Consider the following 24794-nt stretch of genomic DNA (forward strand, 5'->3'; position numbering starts at 1 on the left):
ATGACTACACCCACACAGCCTGGAGCTTTGATGGTGGGCCTGTTGAGGAGACAATGGCAGACACAGGACAAACAGCTTTTTATGTAGTGGTGTGAAGTTATCTGCTGTCTGTGAGTCTGGCTGGGCTAGTGTTTTACAGCAGATAACAGCAGGCATCTTGCCTCCCTATCGGTGCAGCGCCACAGGCCGCCAGCGCCCCTCTCTCGCCCGCACATTAGCGCCTGTCAGAGGCCTTGAGTGTGATTGAGGGTTTGCAGGGGAGCCTAGACAAGGGCAGATTGCCGCTAGCCTGCAGATCAAAGGGTCTCCCTACAGCCCTTTTGATAAAGCAGCTGTATTTCATGTAGCAGGTATCTGTAATAGAGAGACACCCTAGCAATGCCACCATCTGAAATTAAGCATCACAGGAGACAGAGGAGCTCTGCTTGCTTTCTTTTCCTCACACCCCTCCTTATGCAATATCTCTTTTATTGGCATTGAGATTCAAGGGGTAAAAAAACAAGGCCAGTGTTTTCGTTTGAAGTCATATTGGCCCACAGTGGTGTTTTTCAGGGGTCAGTCATTTCCTATTTGCTATCCCTGTCGGAGGAAGGGGGATTCGGCTGGGGTCTTGAGCAGCTATGTGTGCCAGATGAAACACAGATAGCTGTTTATGACCTCAGTGTTTCTGGTAGATACACCAGCATAGCCATGGACAGAGTTTTCATGTTATAATGCTATTTACCCGAGTAAGACCTCAATGAGACTGGAGACCGTTCAAGGTTGAGGAGACGAACCATTCACAGGAAAATGAATAGAGGAAAGTGGAAAGCTTAATATGGCTCCTGTAGTCCTACAGCAGCTTTTCTCCTAAAAGAGCCAATCTCAACAACACCTTTTTACCCTAGAATGTGCATTCACATTTGCTGGATCAGCCTAAAAAATACACTTTAAATGTGATTTAACCTTAAAAAAAGGATCATATTTTATGATTCTATTATTGTCAGATTGAATTGCTCATTTGAAATATTGAATTGTAATTTTTCCAAACAGTTTTGGAGATTTCGGTCTTTCCCCATTCAAGTACATTGGAGCTGTACTTGTTTGCCTATTTCCTACATAATACCTACAAAAATAGTTTCCCGAGAGGGGGTTACAAAGAAGGCCACTGAGTATACTGGCTTGTCTTAAAATAACTTTTTAATCTATTTAGAGTGCATTGATAAAAATGAACTCATAATAGGCTTTGATGCACTATTGCTGAAAAATAGTGTACTAAAACTGTGTTATTTTCTCTCGGCAGGCATGTTTGACCGCAGCGTCACTCTGCTGGAGGTGTGCGGCAGCTGGCCTGAGAGCTTCGGCTTGCGTCACATGTCCTCTGTAGAAGCCACCGAAGAGGGCCTAAAGGAGAGACTGGCGGACGCAATGTCAGAGTCACCCAGCAGAGATATTGTAGGCTCTGGGACAGGTGAGCATACTCACTAATAGTATTATGCACATGTTGGCAATGAAGATCAGATAACATACATTTCCTCTTTGTATGAATTACAATTAACTGCACAGCTTTAAAGACCACGTGAAATCCAATGTCCATGTCTGTTTGCTAGTATATGCAAGTGTATTCCTAAAAGTGGACAAAATTAACCTTTAGCAGATACAGTATATGCATTTTAAAATTTACTGTCTTTCTCTTTCTGGAAAACAGACCAAAAAAACTCATGTTGCACTACACAGATTTTTGTCCAATCAAATGCTCTCTAGAATTAGAATGTCCCTACCGCAACCGACTAACAATTTGCTAATCATAGTTCATGGTTGTAGAGTAACTTTAAAGCCTATTGGCCAATTAAGAATAGGAAATATGTTAACAGAATATGGAAAACTGTGCTGTTATGTTGATAACTTTGTATAGACAGAGCTCAGGTATTCGTGTTTTCCTTTTTGTTAAAGACCTACCAACATGGACCATCACCCAAGTTTGTTTTTCTCATTTGTAGATCATTAAATTCAAAAGCAAACTAACTCTGTCAGAAGTTAAATTGGTAAACCCTATTTTGTTCTATTTACTCTTGCTAATACATCCAGTGACTGGAGGAATCAGTTACGGAAGAATGCGATCCCCAATCGACTATTTCTTTGAATTACGCTAAGATAAGAATTTGTCTTAGTGACAGGCTCCTGTTGTATTTATTTGATTTCTCATACAGATCATCTTGGAAAAGGCACATTTTAGAGATTTTATAATAACAAATTAGGTCATTCACATTGAGGAAGAGACAGACTGAAATGAGGGGGAAATTGCCACTCTTGACAATCCAAATGTTTAACTCGTTTAGGAAGCTGTCGCTCTTTGGCCCTCCCCCCTCCTCTGAACAAGAGTTCCTTTGATATCTGGGGAAAATGGAGGTTGGATCCTGGACGCTGCTGCTTGGAGCAGCGAGGTCACAAGGCCCTAATGCATTTAGCATCGACTGGCCCTCTCTCATAGCGCGTCTATTAGGCACTAATTTGATTTGTACCTATTCATTTGCAGTCCCTGCAGCAGCACCGAGTTGGCCCTCTCCATAATTGGTTCTGTCTCTATTTTTGCATCATTAGATTAAGCCCAACTCCCGGACACTTGTAGTCTGCGCTTGTCCGTCCATTTATACAGCCTAATGTAACACAAAATTCATTACTGATCACATTACACTCAACATTTGGCCCTACGGACTGGCGGACGAACATAACGTTAAGCCTCTCCTGAAGTAGGAAACACAGAGTACAGCCAAAAAATAAATTGTGGCGAGAGGCTCTAAATAAGCAGCACAGTGGCTGGGGACAGGGAGCTGGAGCCTCTGATGAGCGCTAGCCATCAGTTATGTCAGTCTGTGTCTTTTTCACCCAGACCTAAGGGCTGCAGTCAAGAATCAGTCCCAGACTTTAAGAAATCAAGCCATTCTCATTTGAGTCTTTGTTGAAGGTACTGACTAATGTGTTGAGAGTAATGGCTGAATATTCCTAATTACACAATAGACATACTAAGTGTCGTTGGGATTTCCAAAACAACATATTTTCAAAATTGACTAGTCGTAGGTTGCTTAAATGACTAGTCAACTAGCAGTGCTGGGTAGAAATGGATTACATGTAATCAAGTTCTTGTAATTAGATTAAATTACATTTTAAAATACTCAATAAGATTGCAGTTACTTTTTTATGGATTACATGATTACATATTAATCAGAAAACAGCAGTAAATTAGTCATAATTAATTGACCCCCACCTAAGTTTTCCTTTTTTAATCTTTTTACGTTTTTCATTATAAATCAGCCTACCGCTGATATATGATAAGTATGTCTTTCGGAAGAGAGTGGAATTGCACACACAGACTTGATACTTGCCACTTAAGCCAGGTGGCTAAAAGATGGAGCGATGAAGATGTCTCATTCACTCATTCCACTTTTAAGGAGACACAGGGCGAAAACATTAGGCATTTACAGGCATGTTTGCATGTTTTCTCAACTTTACATTGCATATCTAACCAACTCCAGATGAACAGATTTTTATTATTATTTGAATTATCATATAACTATATAACTATATGTTACTATGTCTTTGGAAGGGTTTTGTCCATGAAACATCAAAATCTGCAAATACACAACATTACTGTATATATTCACAATATAATCCACACATAAATGCCGAACTGACTGCATTAGTACGTTAAAGTTAGTTAAAGTTTCGCAAATTGATTTTGTACTCTGCTTCAAAAATGTAAATGAATGCACTTCTGCCTTTGTGATAACTTTTGATACTGTTGATTCTCAAATATGACTGGTCTGATCTGTTAGCACACATAGATTGTGTTTGTAATGCTGAAAATGCTGGAGTAAGACTAGGTTTGTTTAGCAAAAATACCTGTACATACTTGAGTCTGTTATTGATGAAGGGCCTTGAGATCTATCAGCATAACAGGGAAAACACCCAACTCCCTTTGTATTTTTACACCACATTTTTCGATCTATGCTGCTGAATTTGTGGAAATAAAAGCAGCACTCAAACAGTTAGACCATGCCTTTTCATGAGAAATAATTATGCTGGTAACTAAACACTGCTATAACTGTGAAATACTAGGTCTGCATCAAATCCAGTGACCTTTGTTGATTCTTGAAGCCTGGACCAAAAAATAAATAAATATGGATGTCAATAGTCTAAAAAAATCTTCTAAATAAAAATAATTAACACCATCTTTTTTTATCAGTTAAAATGTGTTTTTGTGTTTCATGACCTTGTAAGTGCCTATTTTATTTCACTCAGTAACAGACAAATAGCAAGTTAAACACAAAAAGGAATAGCATTTCTCATATTTTGATTAATTAAGTAAGTTTTCTTAAATATATTTAAGCAACATTATATAAACATGATGTAGATTATCCTACTCAGATGCATGAGTTAGGTCCAAATTATCCAAAAGTTATCAGATTAGATTACCTAAAAAATTTTATCCAGGAGATTGTTACTGATTGCCAATTTATTTATGTAATTTGTAATCAGTACCTGATTACAATTCTGAAGTAAACAACCCAGCACTGTCAACTAGTCATCTGAATAAAGCCTTGTTTAACTAGCCTAGTTTTGGGTTCATCTAAACTTGATCAGACACATTTTTTAGGGTGTGTTTACATAAAATGTGTTATTGCATTCAAAAACAGCTGGAAACAGAGCTCAAGATAATGCACATTTTTAAAAGCTGGACTATTTTTAATATGACATGGTGTCTTAAAAACTTAACTCTCATGGCAGGACTTGCAAAACCCACAAGCAAAAAAAAAAAGAACAACGGTCAAAAAGTACTGCACGCTAATTAAATCACCGCCGCTAAAATGTGGAAACTAGAAAATTAAATGTAAGAAAACTTTAGATAAACTAGTGTACCTTACTAATCAGTTGTTGAATCATTAGCCGACCATTGTTTCTCATCCATAATTTGCTGTCATATGACTATGGCATGTGTGGGATTTAACTGATCACTTATAAAGCAGCGTGGGATTGTGTCAGTGAATTGTGGGTGAGCTAGTCCATCTGTGTATGTAATACCTGAGCAGCTTTCTTTGTAGTTGTGGGACGCCCCATTTAAAAAGGCAGGTTCATTTGGGAGCCTTTTTGAAGGGCAGAAGCAGATGGTTCAGCACTTAGCTTCTCCTCACGCAAAGGCGCTTCTTCAGAAAAGGATTGTAGCACCAGGGGACAGCTCAGACTCTTCTTCTTCTTTATCAGTTGCTAACTACTTCTCCATGTTTCACTCCATTCCTTTTTCCAATCCTCTGATTTCTCTTTTCTGCCTTTCACATACAGTTTTCCCAAAAAGTATATGAACACGTAAAATGCCTAAATGTCATTGGATTAGTTGCAAAATATCAAACCAAGTGGCATCTACAAACAAATGATTCAAAAAATTACTCGAGTAAGAGTAAGAAAGTATCCAATAAAAATAATTCTCAAGTAGTGAGTAACTAGTTACTTTCACATATAACATAATGGATGTTTATTCTCCTATATTCCAGTACATGATACACATTTAACATGCATTACAGAATGATTAATAATAATAATAATAATACTATTAATATTATTGTAAATAATTGAAATTGTCATCATTCACCACCATGTTGTTCCAAACCCATATAACTTCTTTCTTCTATGCATCAAATTAAAGGGATAGTTCACCAAAAAATTTAAATGCTCTCATTTTCTCATCCTCATGCCATCCCAGATGTGTATGACTTTCTTTCATCTGCATAGCACAAATGAAGATTTTTAGAAGAATATCTCAGCTCTGTTGGTCCATACAATGCAAGTGAATGCTGACCAGAACTTTGAAGCTCCAAAAAGCACATAAAGGCAGCATAAAAGTAATTCATACAAATCCAGTGATTTACAGAAGCAATATGATAGGTGTGGGTGAGAAACAGAAAAATATATATAATTTTATAATATATAAAGTAATTTTTTTTTTTACGATTAATTCTCCTCCCTGCCCAGTAGGTGGCGATATGCACAAATAATTAAATCACCAAAAACACAACAAGAATGTGAAAGTGGAGATTTATTAGTAAAAAAGGAATTAAATATTGATCTGTTTCTCACCCACACTGATCATATCCCTTCTGAAGACATAGACTGAACCAGTGTCATTTGAATTCCTTTAATGCTGCCTTTATGTGCTTTCTGAGCTTCAAAGTTTTGGTCACCATTCACTTGCATTCTAGTTTAAACTAACAGAGCTGAGATATTGTTCTAAAAATCTTTGAGTTCAACAGAAGAAGAAGAAAACACGCATCTGGGATGTCATGAGGGTGAGTAAATTAATTTAAATTATGCAAGAATTTTCAATTTTGAAAACATTATTCCTATAAGGAGATGTTAGACAGAACGCTAACCTTAATTATCATTTACTGTCACTGCATGCCCCCCCCCCCCCCCCCCTCCATATTTTGAAAGGGAATCGTGACTGAGACTGTCCCTAACATTCTATCTAATAACATCTTTTGTGTTCCACAGAATACAGAAAGTTTCACGGGGTTGAAAGAACATGAGGACGGGGAAATTATGATATAATATTAATTAAAGGCTGAACTATCACTTTAAGGATGCTTCTCAGATTTGGACGAATCTGTCAATTAGAAGAGGAGTTTGGAAACCTTTTTCTAGTAATTATTACAGTGAAAAACATGAACAATGTCACAGTCCCAAGTTATATATAATGTATAATTATACACTGAAGCAAGACCATGCTTTATTCATGCCTTCTGTCATTATTTCACAGGTTTTTACGTCCTGCATGAATTTAATTCAGTGACGGTCCAGCATTTTCAGTGTAGAAAGAATTTAGATAATCAGTTCTGTACACTAAGGGTAAACTGCACCATATCTCTGTGTTTGGAAGCGTGTTGTCCATAAGACAAAGCCGTCCGCATCTGTCAAACGCTGTGCACGCGCCAACCCTGCACGTGCAGAAATGCTCAATATCGCGATATAGGCAGGGCAAAACATTTGCACTTAACGTGGATGTCTACAAGGAATTATACAGTAGGTACTGATATGTTGCAGTGCTGATATAAAAATGCAAACTTAGAAACTGAGGTCATAAGAGACCACAGTTACAGATTCATGCTGAAAATGAATGAGAATCACCATGACACAGACAAGCCCACATTGTCACAATCTCTAAAACTTACCTCAGCATGTTTTCTTTCGTTGGAGCTGCAATTTTAATCTTGAAATATGTCCTTGTCTTGGTGTAAAATGAAGGCATTGTGTGGAGTGAAGAAATGTTTGTTTTGCATGCTTGCTGCTGTAGTGTTGAATGTGACTCAAGTGACAGCATACAGCTGTGAAGTTCCGCTGTCGTAAGAGTCCTATTCAAATATCTCAATAATTTACGCATTTATTAACACTTATTAAATTAAAACCAGTAATGTAACGACAGGAACGCTACCCATTGTAAGGAAGTAAAAGTAAAGTTTTTCATCAGAAATTTACTTAAGAGTGAAAAGTACCCACCATAAAACATAATCATAAAAATACATTTTTTTCAAAAAAGTTACTCAAGTAAGTGTAACGGAGTAAATGTAGCGTGTTACTACCCACCTCTGGTAACCACGGTTGTAGTTCATCACATGGATATTTCTCACTAATGTTTGACAATTAGAAAGTGTCTAAATACTTGATACCTTATAAACTTATTTTTATGTGCAACTTGGTACACTGGTGCCACTAAATGCTACTTGGTTTGATGTTTAGTTATACAGTGCAAAGACTTGTCCAAATAATTTTGGGGTCACTGTACAAGGCTGACCATGGTAACGATCTGCAAGACCCACACTTGGAAGGAGAAGAAGAAAGGCACATTTTGAGTTTGGTAATTAAGAACTGGTAATTCTAACTTGGCAGCAAGCAGGTGAAATGGAGGGAAGAAAAGATTCCCAACTTACCATAATGTAAGAGTCCTAACAGAACGTAAGTTAAAATTAAAATTAGATTTGGACCTGCGGTATAATGTTGCAAATTGGATTTTTCTCATTGGTGCTAACCTAATGTAAATTCCATTAAAGCAAGGGGAAGAGGACAGGGCTCAATCCTGTCAGCCACCGTGACCCTCCCCGCACCACACTTGCCAGTGTTACTGAGGTTACACACAGGGATTATGTCTCTGTCATTCCTCATTACTTCAGCTGCCCCCAAAAAACAAAATGTATATCTATTTTACTGCCTGCCTTATAGCACACAACTTTCTTCTCAAGAAGCAGTAGCAGTGCAAGCATGGCTCATAAAATTAGTATTGCGATGCTATTATGATTTAACATGGATCAGACAGAATTCTGAAGTGATTTAAATGTACTTTTAAAAGATATAGCGATTTTGATGTGGCACAGGATGCTGTCAACACGCCAAGAACATATACAGTATAAGCTGTTGGCTCATGGGGACCAGGTTTACATCTGACCTGGGTCATGTCCCGATCCCTCTGTCACCCCTACTTTCATGTCTACACTTTTCTTTCTGATGAATAAAGGGAAAAAGTAACTAAAATAAATGTATTTTAAAGATATGGTGATTTATACACATACGTATGTTTTGTGTGGTTGATTAGAGTAGCAGAATTGTACTTTGAAATGGTTTATGATAGATATTTATGGCAGTGTTAAAATTAATAGGGCCTTCCCTCTCTCTCTCTCTCTGTCTGCTGGTCTAAATGTACGTGTTCATTTAAAATGATTCAGGCCAATGGGTTTTTGTGCACTTGACAGAGAACCCACACTGTTGGAGCAGGACACGCCACAATAGCTGCATCTATGTTAAGATGTTAGCGACAGCTCTCAAGTACCCTCTCCTTTCTTTCTTTCTTTCTTTCTTTCTTTCTCTTTCTAGGCATCCCTGAGTATACAGTTCAACCCTCAGGGAAGATCTTTACTGTCACATGGACACACATACATTATATAGACTCCCCTATACAAACAAAGTTTCTCAAGTGGACACACATGATACACCAAGTCTCTGTTGTATAAGTATACACACGGTTGCCTGGTCAGGCTTGGAAGTGGTTTTTATTTATATATATATATATATATATATATATAAACGGACACACACATGCTGTGACCACCACCACTGAGCTGACTAAACTGTGACCTACTGAACTTGAACAATGCACTTATATCCACCAGTAACATGGCCAGACACTCCAGTGCGCCAAAAATCTGTCTTTCTCTCGATTGGCTGTTAGCAGTCGTGAAGCAGGATGTTTGTTTTTCGACCTCTCCAAAGTCATGAAAACATTCATCACTCCACATTCTAGCCTGTGCACACCAGGTCGTCATACTTTTAGAATAGTTTATAAAATTGTCAGGTCCTGTTCAAACTGGCTTTATGATTGATTTAATTATTTGACCAGAGGTTGGTTATTAGCGCATGGTTTTGTTGGACTTACTCAACCTGCCTTTGAGTAGTCTTTGGATGTGGTCCATGGCGATCCGATATTATCTTGAGAATACAAAGACACCACTAATATAAGCTTAATTAATGACTTTTATTTCATTTATTTATTTTGCGTTCATGTGTATGTAGTCTGATTAGGCCTGTAAATGAGAACTGTTGATTTAATCAGCTGTTAAGAACAAGGTTTTTGTGCTGATTGATGAGTTGATGGTGTTATGAGAGGGCCTTATTTTTGAACTTTAGGGTAGATTTCATTGTCTGTGCTAATGCACACTGAGGTTGTGTTTCAATGAGCTCCCATTTTTTGCACTGCCCATTAAGACATCCATTTCTGGGGTTAGAAATGTAGTTTGGAAATGTCATGCCTAAATTCTCTTAAGTCCTCAGAGGATGAGTGCAAGTGGAAATTTATGACCACAAATCCTTATTTCTTATCAAATAATGCACATCCCTGATGTGCATCATTTGTTTGATGTCTGAATGCCAGTATGTATGCACATTATCTGTTAGCTTTATGGGTGATTCTCACAAAACCTGTCTAGAAAGTGTCCTGGTCATATTTAACTCCAAATCAATACAGAAAAACTTGAGCTAAAGGAAAAAAAAAATAGATTGAATTATCATCTAAATAGTCATTGAAGACTATTCCATTTGTTTTTATTACTGCAACATTCATTTTTTAACTGTATTGCTAAAAAAAAATATGATGTTCAATAATTTAAGTTAAAATCAGCAAAAATGAAAGAGAGTACCATGTGACTATTACTATGATGTATAAATACTTCACAATTTAAATAATATGATTAATATTGAAAAAAAAAAATCACTTTGTGGTAATGAACATATCATAATGAACATCTTTTTTCGCAATGCAGTAATGATAATTAAGGGGTAAAATGTGAGTAACTTTCATAATAGTCACAATGCAGAATATCTTAATAGCCCTAAAACTAGGCTTAATTTTCTATATTCAAAATATAATTTCATATTTAATTATTTTGATTTTGGAGTAAAATAGGACCAGAACATTTACTTAACAGGTTTCGTGAGAATCACCTTTATATAAAAATAAATAAATAAATAAAAACAGGGCAAGTGCATATTTCATAATGGCACTGCAGTTTTTAATAGCAATTATAAAGATGCACAATGTCCTGTTATACAGCGATACCAGGTTCATTTTAATATGTGACTTTGTAATTGTGTCACAGGTTATTGAGTCATCATTTCCCCAATGTTTAGTGGATCAAGGCCCTTGCTAGTACCTAAATTTGTGTTTGTGATATTCTGATTCATGACATAAGGAACTAGGGAGTGGAATGAGAAAGGCTGAGCTTCACTAGCTACTTTTTATGTCATGTATGCTAACAGAACAATAAGGTTTGACCGAAGATTAGGCATGAAAGTGAATCTGTGCTTGGTTTGGATCAAACACTGCATTGAATAAGCTGCTACTCTTATTAAACAAGCCTTGAGTTGATGATTTGAAACAGGCACATTTGCAGGTCATTATTCCAATGCTGGAACCCTGTATGACTGTTATGGCGGATTATTTCAGCGTACAGCGGGGTAGATCCTGTTTATGGCTTAGTGAAAACCCTCCATTGTTTGCTTACCTGGTTAATGACAGTAATATTCTCTGTTTAATTTGGACCGAGTCACAAGTATTAATTTGCCAAATCACAAGCTATTATCAGAGAGAGCATTCCGTGCCTTGATGTCACAGCTTGTTTTAATGGCGAGCGATAGCCATCGCTAGAGCAACAAAGTACAGCTGAAAGCACAGCAGCCCAGCCACCCGCCATGTAAAGGATTTAGCACGCTGCTTATCAATCATCCGCCACCTATACTCAGCACACAGACGATGGATTACACAAACAAACCCAGCACTAATCTGAGTCTGCTCAATCTCTGATCCCAGTGCCTCAATGGAGTTCAAGGGAGCGTACTAGACCATGAGTTTGTGCTGAAAGACTTTGGTGTTAAAAGGCACGTATTATTGAAAGAAGTGTTTAGTGCCTGGTACATGTAGGTGTGTATGCCATTGCCGTGTATATCTAAAAATACATCCATATGTTGTCATGTAAATCTTCCTTTGCTTTGAACGAATGGGCTCCCTTCTAGCACTGTGATACTGCATTTGTGGACAGGAGAAGAGAGGACAGACATGATTGTTGGGATATTAGATCCATTTCTGCATGCTGTGTTGATCTGACCTCTGTGGAGTTGTTGCTAAGTGTAGGGCCTGTGGCTCTCAGGGATTTTGTTGTGCCATTGACCCTGATGTTGTGCTCTGGACATTAATGTCAGCTACAGCTGAGCCCAGTACCCACATTCTCTGAGACCAGGCTATGTCAGGCATGAATGCATGAAGAAATATACAGATAGCTCTCTGTGCTCTGTGGTTGTTCTCACAGGGAGATAGGGAGATAGATAGATGGATGGATGGATGGATCTGTGCTGTTTTTCAGCATCTCAGCAGTGAGACATATTTTTATGACAATTGTTGACAAATGACCTTAAAGATAAATAGATTTGGTTGGTTGGTTAAGTGCTTGATTGATTAACTGATTAACTGATTGATTGATTGATTGATTGTGTTCAGTGTCTGTGTACAGTTGCTGTTCCAAATCTAACCAATCAGACAACAAGATAACACCCAATATTGTTTTTTAAAGTTAAAAAAGTCACACAACTATTTATCAATCATTGCGCCACTTTCAAGTTCTCAAGCACTCAGGTACTCGTGCCCACCCCTTCCACAGAACTGAAGCAACAGCCTCAGATGGTCACAACATTCACAACATCACATTGTGCATAGTCCACATCCAAATTATTTGCAAGGAATACTAGACTATAGCTATTCAATAATTAGATAACTTTTTCACATACCTGATTCAATCCTACTGTGGGAAAAGAAGCTGGTTTGAGGAAAAGAGCCTGCTGTGAACTAGAAACATCACAGTAGAAAAAGAGGTGGCATTAGTGATTTGCTGCATAGTGAAGTGTGAAAACAGGAGCTAGAAACTGAAGGATCCCAGCTTGCAGTAAATGGGCTTTTTGTGGAATTTTTTGAGGATGCACTTAACAGCTTGCTCAAGGGAGTGACAGTCAGAAAATAGTGTCTCTGAAAGAAAGAGCTAGGCTAAGACAGAGAGAAAGAAATACAGCTGAGGGGGTAGAAGGAGCACTTTTAAAAGATGTTCCAGGATGTCTAGACATGGTGTTGGTGAAACATGACGAAAGCGGCAGGCATTTGAGAGCCCTGCAAATGGAGGCAAGAGGCAGGTGTTGCTGAGATATGCTATACATCTCTACTCTACTGCTGGGACTGCTCAGAGCTGTGATTCCACAACTGATCTAGACTCAGAGGGCATTTACTACGTTTAGACTCTCAAAAATAGTTCCTTATTAAATACCGCAGTCTAAAATCCTCATCTACTACACTTTTTCTCTTATATATATATATATATATATATATATATATATATATATATATATATATATATCTCAATTTCAAAATATTTTATTGGAATTTGTATTCATTGAATATTGCCAATGCATCAAAATACACAAACAAAATAAGTGAAAAGTAGAGGAAAAATAGTAGTAATTCTAAAAATAAAATAAGGTGCCAGTAATTGTAATAAGCATAATAATAACAGTATACAATATTAATTTAAAAGAATCATTCAAAGACATTAATAAAGATAGTATTTCTCTCTTACATCACACCCAGTCTCGTTCTCCTTCTCTTTCCTTTCACATCTACACATATAGTATGCTGTATATGTATCAGTAAAAGAGGTTGCATGAATTAGTGATAGAGGACATAATGGAGGGGTTTCTAAAGGCACAGCTAAAAGGCGTTACAGTGTTAACGGTCCAGGCACTACTGCGCTGATATGATATCACTGACCTGACTGCAGCACTTTCCAGGAAAGTGAAAAGAGGTGCGAGGAAATGAAGCGAAGGAGAGAGTGTGACTGTCGCTACCTCTGCTGCTGCCTCTCTTCGGTATACACACACACACACACACACACACACAAAACACTGCTGCCTCTAATGGCCTCACACTTAGAAATGCAATCACGCACACAGCTCTCTGTACTGTGAATAAATATTTCTCTCTTTCTTCCTCTAGAGGCGTTCTGCCTCTTTCAGGTGATCTAACAGATTGTGTGCTCAAAGAGGACAACGTCATTTATCACTATTATTTAATTGCTTAGTGATGATCCGAGTAATGCAAAGCAAAATGGCAATTATGCAAACCAGATTTTATGCATTGCTGTTTATTCCTTATGTGTTTGTGGCTGTTAGATGAAAGCTTAGATCTAATGTGATGTTGGTGTTTGGGAGCACACACAAGCTGAGCTCCAGGGCGAGTGAGTGAGCAATGGCGCTTTTCACTGAAACACCAGCTGAGTGCAGGATTCCTCCTCAGGCTACAGGGCTTTAATGAACCTCACTCCATCAGAGAGAAAGAGCGAGAGAGAGAGAGAGAGAGAGCAAAGTGTGTGTGTGTGTGTGTGTGTGTGTGTGTGTGTGTGTGTGTGTGTGTGTGTGTGTGTGTGTGCGTGCTGACCAGGATTTCAGTGTTTCAGATGCATGGCATGGCATATAGTTCCACCACGGCCGTCACACTGACTTGGCCCATCAATCAAAGAGACATAAAGTAATATGGACAGCAATTAAATCAACTAATTGAATCAAAACTCAAATTAAGCCACCAGCCTGAGTGGTTTGTAAATGGCATGAGCCTTCCATCCTACTGGCTTAAATTTGAGACCTGCGCCTTGAGCAACTATTTAACCAATTACTCTGGTAGCAGTAATAGACCTTCTTTATGCTCACAGAATCCGAGTGATTTTGTTTGACTGGGCCGTGGTCTACTTGTAGCCAGTCTGATAAATAAAGAATCAGTCATGTTTGTTATATTAATGGATTTTGGTCACATTTAGCCCTGGACTGTTTGCTTTCAGTGTGTTTTATAGCAGTGAAATGTCTCCCCAGACATTAGACATTTTACAACTTTGCTAACACTGTATACTATTCAGAAATACTTTAAATAAACGAATTATATTACTTTATATGTAGTCTGAGAGTCATTAATGGTGCTTGCTAAGACTTGCATCATATTCCAAGTCTTCTGAAGGGATCCGAGAGACAAGTTATTTTTCAGTAAGAATGTCGTCCGTTGCACATGCACGTTGTATGTTCTTGTGAGTACTTGCATTGTTTAGCAATACAACCAACCCAAGTTCTCGAGTATATATGGTCTCATAATGCTCATGAATGCACAACGGACATCAAGATTTTCACTGAAAAAAGACTTAAAATTCCTGGTTGTTTCTCACCAAAACCTAACATCTGACTTCAGAAGACTTAGAATATTATTCATGAGTCACATAAAGTACTTCTGTGATACTTTTGGGTCCTTTTTTAATTTTAAAGTGAGTCACTGTCATCTACCATTGTTTTGCTAAGATGCAGGGGAATCTTCATTAAAACATCTCCTTTTGTGTTCCGCATAAGAAAGCAAGTCATATCAAAATTTTACTTTTGGGTGAACTATTCCTATAAGGATTTGAACAAACCTTTAAAGGGTTAGTTCACTCAAAAATTAAAATGATCTCTTCATTTACTCACCCTCATGGCATCCCAGGTGTGTATGACTTTCTTTCTTCAGCAGAACACATTTGAAGAAAATTGAAAAATATCTTAGCTCAGTTGGTCCTTGTGGATGGTGATCTGACATTTGAAGCTCCAAAAAGAACAGACAGTCAGCATAAACGTTATCCATACGACTCCACTGGTTAAATTAATGTTTTCTAAAGTGAATCAATCGCTTTTGGTGTGAAAAATATTAATATTTAAATACTTTTTAACTATAAATCATCGCTTCCGTTCGGCAGCAGTACCCGCATGTGAAGTAATCGCGCTGGCATGTTCACGCGAGAACAGACGCATGTGCAACACACCCGGAAGAGCAGCGCTGTTTACAACTGTGTAGGATGAACACTGTACAGAAGCTTCATTAGTTTTGGTTTGGGTTTGTATTTGTATCTGTTTGTTTACTCGCATTGGTGCGTTTGTGTGCTCATTCTGGATGTCTCAACCGAGAGAAAAACATAAGATTATGTCCATAACATGCCAACGTGAATACGTCACACGAGAGACTGCGTGAACTCCGCCCTCTCGTGAATGCACATGCTGCTGCTGACATGAATCAATGATTTATAGTTAAAAAGTACTTAAATATTGATCTTTTTCGCAACAAAAGTGATTGTTTCAATTAAGAAGACATTAATTTAACCAGTGTCGTATGGATGACGTTTATGCTGACTGTCTGTGATTTTTGGAGCTTCAAAGGTCGGATCATCATCCACTTGCCTTTTAAGGACCTACTGAGCTAAGATATTCTTCTATTTTTCTTCAAATGTGTTCTGCTGAAAAAAGAAAATCACACACATCTGGGATGACATGAGGGTGAGTAAAAGATGAGAGAATTTTCATTTTTGGATTAACTATCCCTTGAACTCAGAGTATTGTAATTTGTGCATGCTTGCCCTGTATCATTTGTGCTACATACATGAATGATACCTCAAATCTTGTGGCTTGTTGAGGAGAGGTGTGATATTACTTATCTAAGAAATCTGACCTATTATTTTTCATAGACAATAAGGGACCTGAGCCATATATAGGTTCCTGAATACCATAGTAACTTGGGTGTGGGCTATTTTGAGTTTTGCTTACTTCAGAAAAAGTAATAGCTTGTATTCTACTTTTGCAGACTAGCTCAAGCCACTGCAGTAACAGAAATGGCAGACATTAGTATCATGTATGTCAGAGGAGAATGCTTCCTCTCACATTTCCTAGGGACATTTTCTCAAGTCCTTCCAACTCATTCATCAACTTCATGTTATTTTAGTATGGAAAATGTAAGGCTGAGGGGAAAATAAATGATTTAAGCACATATGAATATCTGTGGAGGGTCATTCACACCTCTGTGTTAATGCTACGATAGAGCCTTGTTGAGTTCAGACATTACACGGGGGAACATGAATATGCTTTCATTTGTGTGTCATGAGGACAAGCACTCAACTCACTGTGTTCTAGTAAGAAACATGGCACGAATGCGAGATCGTAACCATCCGTAGTGCCGCTTTTGGTGGAAACAGCTTGTGTGCGGTGGTGATGATGGTCATAAGTCTGATTAATTTTTTATGACTGAAAGTTTTATCATTCATTACTCAAGTTACTGTCTTAACAATTTAAAGAGTGAACATCACACATTTCTACTTAAGCACTCAAAGAAGACTTTGTCTACTTTGCATGAATGTATTTTAAATAAAATGTTCTTTCTTTGTAACTAGAGATGTGCAGGGTCCAAATTAAAACTTGGCAAACAGCAAATGTGAGTAAAAATTTGCAGCAAGGGGGCAGTGGTGGCTCAGTGGTTAAGGCTCTGGGTTACTGATCGGAAGGTTGGGGGTTCAAGCCCCAGCACTGCCAAGATGCCATTGTTGGGCCCTTGAGCAAGGCCCCTGACCCTGTCTGCTCCAGGGGTGCCGTATCATGGCTGACCCTGCATTCTGACCCCAGCTTGATTGGGATATGTGAAAAAAAAAAAGAATTTCACTGTATATGTGCAAAACATATAATGTGTGATAAATAAAATTATTAAAATTATTAATTATTATTGCATGGTTTAAAAGCAATAGTCCACCCAAAAATTTAAATTATGTCACAATTTACTCCCTAATGTTGTACCAATACTGAATGATTTTAATTCTTATGCGGTGCACAAAAGGATAATTTTTAAGGAATATGTAGGTGAGTCTTTTCAATACAGTTGCAGTATATATTAGCCATGTTCAAACATGCAAACAGGTAAATTACTGGAAAATCGTTGGGTTGCCTTTACTGGTAAATGTACCAAATGTGTTGTTCACACATACCATCAATAAGGAAATTTATAGGAAATGATACCTATAATACTTTGCATTAAGGAAAAATTGCCAGAGCAAAATTTACCAGTATTTTCAAAAGGGTCGTGTTGACAAATGACCTCTAAACAGGAAATTGTAGGTAATTTTCTGGAAAAGGCTGTATGTGTGAATGCAACTAGTGACTCACTTTAACCTCATGCGACCCAGCATCCACGTGCGTGGACGTTGTATTTTGGCTACACTATACGCAACCCACAATTTAATTGCATTTAAACTAACTGATCTCAGTTTAGGAGACTCCGTGCTGTCAGTAAAGGGTTAAACTTTAAATGTACGGAGTCATGGGAACAAACAACATGGCCTCGATCACTGCAGAGTTTGTCTTTGGGTGAAGTGCCAGCAATGCTACATCTGGTAAGAAACCTAATTAAGTTTTTATATTGAAACCTGTTTGAGTCAAAAGATTAGAGTCTCTAGTTTCATCTGATGTGCCATTTTTAACATTTGAGCCATTTATGTATGAAAATGAGTGACTATATGCTCATTTTCATTTAAAATATCTTGTATTCACTCACTGTGCATTATCACATTGAGAATTAATGGATGCATCAAAAAGCTGGAAAATGTTACTTTCAGAGGCTGTAAACAGAGTTAGGATGAAAATAAGGTGAATTTCAAACAGTTCTGAGACCACTGCAAAAAGACAGCACACTGGAGGTTAAGTCATTCACTAAATAGGGAGCAAGGGAGCATCCTGTAGTCTCTGTGCAAGTGCATTCAATCCAAACTTACTATCAAAAGTTCAGTTTCAGGCAGCAGATGATGTTTGGACCTCTCAACATGTTTGGCAGACATGGGACAAAGGTAATCAGTACTTAAAGTCAGCAAAATTTTATTTTAACATTGTTCACAGTGATTGGATGATGCTGACCATTACTTTGAATCAGAATTATATATGCTAATTTCTGATGTAATGTCTGTAACATCTCAAAAACATGAATAACCAACACTCCTGGATAAAATAAACAATTTGATAAAAACACATCTGACTTTCTATAGCTTGGTACTATTTAAAATTTCACAACTTAGTCCCACTGTGCACATATAAAGACATCATTTTTTAGGAAAACTATTTTGTCAAAAAAATATGTTGGCATGTTTATTAGGGGCTACTAGTTACAAATCAAAAAGGGGAATACAAAATGCACACAGCAGTCACGCTCTCAGGAGGTTAAAGCTTAAAAACCACCCAAAGTAGTCCATGCAACTCAATTTTCATATTCCAAGTCTTATGCAGACACACGATTTGAAATCATTTCTTTGGAAAAATCTTATGTCTGCTGTACATTTACAGTATGATCGCTATTAGAGAAGCTCGTTCATAGTGGTTTAAACGTTCGTGCGAGAACTTCTGTTGTTTAGTGCTAAAAAAGTGCGTGCAACTGTAACATGAGTGCGTGAGCTTCTCTCATGCACTCATGAGCATGCAACAGATGAAAAAGATAATTACATTTCAGATGCTTTATCACCATATGCCTTCATAAGAATGATAGTCTGACCCTCACTGAGGAGACACAATTTACAAATTTTAGCGATTTAAATCCAAGAAATCATCTACTAAAGAAAATATCATGACTCTTCTAAAAACATTTTCTTATTGGAAAATGTACTATCAGAGGTTTATCTTGGATGCTTAAGCCTCCGAGCTGTCTACGTGCAGCAAGCGGATGTCTGATCCTTCACACGCATCACCGAGGCCTCTGCCGACAGCACGGTTTTGCCTCTAATGAGTAAATGAGAAATGTGCCCTATCTGGGTGTTTATGCTGGAGGATGGTATGTGCAGGGCAGGGAAGGTTGCAGTAGGTTTTCATTAGGAGTAATTGAAAGCACAATGAGGGCCGGCCACCTTTACCTGCACAACTCTGAAAGCATTCGGTAATGACCATGAAATATGGAGACTTTCACATGTGGGCGTGTACATACTTAGCTATAGTTTGTGGACAAAATTGTCCCCAAAAGTGAGCCAAATCTGACAAAACCTCTCTTTTGATACATTCAGGGCCTTTCTCAATTAGTAAATCGATTCGTAAATAAGGCAAAAATGTTTTCTTTTAGAGGTATGGTTAAGATAAGTCTACAGAAATTATAATTAGCTCCATTTTAAACAATAGATGTCTATGGTATGACCCCATTTAAATAGTTAAGTAAACATGTGTGTGATTCCTGCCTTCCATCCTCTCTGAAAGGATCTTGACTGTTTGGCACAGGCCTCGGTCTGCAGTCCAGGCATCTCTGTTGCTTCCAGTCCGGAAAGGAGTCACACACACACACGCACACACACACACACACACACACTTTTTATAGCCCTGACAGAATAAGTAAACTGGATACAGGATGAAGCCGTGTCTCAGCGATAGTGTCCCATCCGCACTCACTATGCCTCAAGTCTTTCAGCTGGGGTGTTGCTAATGCCCACCTTTTAAGAGGATGACTTCCATAATGTCAGCCTTTTTTATTTGAGGGATAATCGCGCAGGGGCTGTGAAAGAACTATCAACAGTGTGTGTGTCTCTATGTGTGTATTATTTCTGTTTAGGTTGTATTTACATGTGTTTTCCCTTGTGCTCAATAATCAATCAAAGGAATTAAATAGTAAAGGTCTATATAATATCTCATTTGAGATGTGCAAAACAGCAAGTGTGTGTTAGTATCGAATCACTTTTAAATGTACTGTTTTTGAAAGAAAATTATATTTTTATTAATTAAGGATGCAATAAGTTCATAATAAATTACTGTTTCTATAAATCTAAATAAAATAAGTAAATCTATAAATAAATCTTCAAACTTTGAACATTCAAGAATTCTCTTCTTTGAGTTTATTTACTTGCAGCAATGTCAGCTTCAAAGACTATTCAAGCAGCAAACACCTCAAACTTAGATTCATCCTTCCCTAATACTGTTTTTTTAATCATTTGCCATCTAATCTTTTTCCATTTTAGATGTAACTCTTTCTTTGAAATTCTGCCTATGAATCCAGTATGCTAGAGTCGTGTGTTCACTGTTAAACTGATTTCAAACTGTAAAAATATTGTACAATTTACAATGTTACTGTTTTTCACTGTATTTTTAATAAAAGGGATTGTTCACCCAAAAATGAAAATTCTGTTATCAGTTACTCACCCTCATGTTTAAAAAAAAAGTTGTCAGCTTTCTTCTGCGGAACAAAAAAGGAGATAATTTATTGATAATTTAATCCAGTCCTGTTGGCTGAATTCAGTACAATGGCAGATGACAGCGACTCACTAACGCTTAATAAAACACCCAAAATTGTCCTTAAAGTAGTCCGTGCATCACATTCATAGTCTTATGAAGGCATACGATCACTTTTTATGATGAACAGACCATGATTTATTTAGTTTTTTACTCTCAAATCATTGATAAACTATGTAAACAGCACTAAATCCAATGTGGCGTCGACATCAATAACATTAAAGGGATAGTTCACCCAAAAATGAAAATTCTCTCATCATTAACTCACCCTCATGTCATCCCAGATGTATATGACTTTCTTTCTTCAGCAGAACACATTTGAAGAAAAATAGAAGAGTATCTCAGCACAGTAGGTCCTTAAAAGGCAAGTGGATGGTGAGCCGACCTTTGAATCTCCAAAAAGAACAGACAGTCAGCATAAACATCATCAATACGACTCCGCTGCTTAAATTAATGTCTTCTAAAGTGAAACGATCATCACTTCCGGTCAGCACCCATATGCGCATTCACAAGAGGGTGGAGTTCACGTGGTCTCTCATGTGACGTATTCGCGTTGGCACGTTATGGATGTAATCTCACTTTTTTCTCAAGGTAGAGACATCCAGGATGAGCACACAAATGCACCAACGTGAGTAAACAAACAGATAAAACCAACAGAGCTTCTGTACAGTATTCTTCCTACTCGGTTGTAAACAGCGCTGCACTTCCGTGTGTGATGCTCGTGCGCCTGTTTTCACGTGAACATGCTAACGCGATTACGTCACACTTTGTGTACTGCTGCTGACCGGAAGTGATGATTTATAGTTAAAAAGTACTTAAATATTGATCTTTTTCACAGCAAAAGCAATCGTTTCACTTAAGAAAACATTCGTTTAACCAGTGGAGTCATATGGATGATGTTTATGGTGACTGTTCTTTTTGGAGATTCAAAGGTCTAATCACCAGCCATTTGCATTTTTTGCATACTGAGCTAAGATATTTTTCTATATTTTGTATGTTTTCAGAAGAAGAATGAAAGTCATACACACCTGGGATGGCATGAGGGTGAGTAAATGATGAGAGAATTTTCATTTTTAGGTGAACTAACCCTTTAAATCCTCATTGGTTCTTGCACGTCTCATGACCAAACGTCATGACGACTTGGGATATGATGCCTGTACTTCTTTGAAACACTATTGGGTGCTTTTTTAAGCATTAAAGAGAGTTGATGTCTACTGTCATTGTAACGAATTGGATTAAATTATCATTAAATTATCTCCTATTGTTTGTAGAAAATAGAAAGTTATACTGGTTTGAAACTAAATAGGGGTGAGTAAATGATACAAGAATTGAATTTTTTGGTGAACTTTCCCTTTAAATTCTACCGTGGTGAACAGAGGCATCTATTTATTAAAAACAAATATATAAATATATATTAAGATGTCTTGGTGGTTCCAAACTTTTGAATGGTAGTCTGTGTCTCAATGCTTTTATCATGTGGGCCACAAACACATGACCTGGAGAGGATGATGACAAGAGAGTGATAATTAAATCCAGCTGCTACCACATTAAGATTAAAGTGCAAACAAAAAAATTGAACTCTTAAAGGATAAGAACATGAGGGTAAGTTACGCCCTATGCCCGTTTACCCACCTCTCTCCCTCATTATGGGGGCACAAATTGGGTCCACTCTCTCATTGGCATTTACACTGGCACAGCAGCCTGAATTAAGGGCTCTTTATTTGCTTTGATCCCGTTTCGTTCCCTTCTAATGATCAGTTCACTCTTGGCCACCGAAACCCCCTGCATGCACACCGCATGTTCTCCGTCACTCATTCGTGTTCTTTACTTAGTGAGTCTAATGTGTAAGCATGTGCTGGTTACCCACAACAAACAGAATTCTACAATCTTGAAATGTCGATGCCATGGTGGACTGGTGTTTACTGCCTAAAACCAGCCTGTTTGATAGTGTTTTGCTGGAGCCTTGTTTCTGCTGTGGTGCAGCCGCAGGACCCACAGAACAATCAGACGGGTCTGCAGTGATGCAGAACACAAGAAAGCAATCAACAACATGTGTAATGCATGTATGATCCAAGATGCAATTGCTAGGGGAGACTGCATTTAGTGTGTATGTGTTTGAGTGTATTAAATTTAGAAGGCTGTTGCTTGAGATAATGTACAATATGTGAAGTGCATGTAAGCAGAATTGGCCAAGAGCTTCCCCCCTCACTGCAGCAGATATTGTGTGTGTATATTCTTTGCTATACTTTAGGGACAAAATTGTCCCCAAAAGTAAGCCAAATCTGACAAAACATCCCTTCCTTTTGTCACTTTCATACCTTTTTAATCTTTCTTTATTTCTGAATTATCCAAAGATACAGCATTCTTATGCTTAAAAAAAGCTAGTCAACAGTGCAACATTAGAACAGAACCCAGGTGTCTCAAGATGCACTTTTTAAAATTATTTTTAACTTGACACGCCGTCTAAAAAACATAGCGCTCCTGTGCAAGCTGCTGAAAAACGGTGACATGTCTATTTATCGCATGTTTATATAGATAAATAATGGAAAAACAGCACAGATGAAAGCCATCAGTCAGGGAGGTCCTAGATTAGAATATTGATTCAAAAATAAAGCAAATACTTATTTTTTCTTATAATAAACTAAAAAGGACCCCCAGATCACACACCTGAGTGGTTTTCAGCAGATGTGTAGGTAAAAAAACTGATAAGAGGAAATAAAAAAGTCACACACTGCTTTTTCTTGCAAAGAATACTTTAAATGTATTAAAACAGAAACATTTGCAATGCTGCATGACCGAAAGATTGCTGTGCAACAGCAGTGTCCGGGACTTTATTTTACTCTAAAAATTTAGAAAACAAAATCTATTTTTCTGATGCATCGGAATCTTCGTTTGAACGATCTTGATATCAATTCTTAAATCCCAAGATCGATCTTTTTCTCCATGCGCAACCCTCTACCTCAATGAGAGGAAATCACTTGCGTTAGCTATGCGACTAAAATGTATATTGGTAACTGGCTGGTAAATGTTTAGATTTCACTCACAAGTGATTGTGTAGTTTAGTGGTGGAGTATTCAGCAGTGAGATCCTTTCACTGTGTGTTGAGAGTAAAAGTTGTTCCGTGTAATGTGTATCCAAAAACGAGATCCATTTGTCATTGAATAATGTCGCTTTTAATACCCTTTCTGTTCTATACAGTCAGTTGTTGATCAAAAGCAACAACAACAAAAAAATAAAAATTTCATTCTAATCACGCGTTGGACAGATGAGATAAAGCCGTTCAGTCTCTCTCGTTAACACGTGCTCTTTACAGAAATGCCGTCTTTCTTAAAGAGACTGTACTGGTTTTTAACGTGTTCAACAAATCAATGTAAATACCTTTAAATAGTACAAATTATGTTATTAAACAATAAACATAACAAAAAATAATATGTGCAATAACAAAAATATATTTATTGATTGATAACATGGATTTGTTCATTTTTAAATCTAAAATGTTACCAAAATGATAAACACTAATAAAATATAATTAGTAAAATTACCTAAAGTACCTAGTTAGAAGGTCCCTTGTATAATTAACAGCTTTAGCTAGGAGAGAATTCCTTTCATATGTAAGCAAAATGGACATTATAACTGAAATATACCCATATGAATTGCTATCGAATCGGAATCAAATCGGGAAATCTTCATCAATACCCAGCCCTATTCTTTAGGGTTAGTTTATGTTTATTAGAATTAGGTTTATAGAAAACAATAAAGGTCTATGGTATGTCCTCATTTAGATAACTATGTGTGCATATGTGTGTGTGTGGCATCATTATTTACTCTGCAAGGCCAAGAGCACTGTTTCAAGCGGAAACATATCGCTGCTGGCGCTCTATTACATGCAGATTCACAAACAAACACAAGCCACCTGTGGTCCACAACAACGAATTTCTCTGGTCCAGGTGTGGGCCCTGACCATCTGCACCCTGCCTTTAATTGCTACAAGGCTGAGCGGCATCATATAACGGGTGTTTGTTTGCGCCGAGCAAGTGTTGTCCATGCCACACTGTGTGTCTGTGCTATCTGCTGGGCACATGAGGAAAAGCAGAGTCACCATCTCTTCCGCT

General features: G+C 37.6%; 1 protein-coding gene across 4 annotated transcripts in view; it reads left to right on the plus strand.

The window, feature by feature from the left end:
- Window positions 1-24794, plus strand: part of bcas3 (BCAS3 microtubule associated cell migration factor) — a 329405-nt gene that overhangs the window by 300151 nt on the left and 4460 nt on the right. For all 4 annotated transcript variants that reach the window (XM_051666123.1, XM_051666124.1, XM_051666125.1 and 1 more), the window contains one exon: window positions 1283-1450. In XM_051666123.1, coding sequence (XP_051522083.1) covers window positions 1283-1450 — 168 coding nt within the window. The remainder of the gene's footprint in view (window positions 1-1282; window positions 1451-24794) is intronic.

The sequence above is a fragment of the Myxocyprinus asiaticus genome, chromosome 31 (assembly GCF_019703515.2).
Source record: "Myxocyprinus asiaticus isolate MX2 ecotype Aquarium Trade chromosome 31, UBuf_Myxa_2, whole genome shotgun sequence".
Taxonomy (NCBI): domain Eukaryota; kingdom Metazoa; phylum Chordata; class Actinopteri; order Cypriniformes; family Catostomidae; genus Myxocyprinus; species Myxocyprinus asiaticus.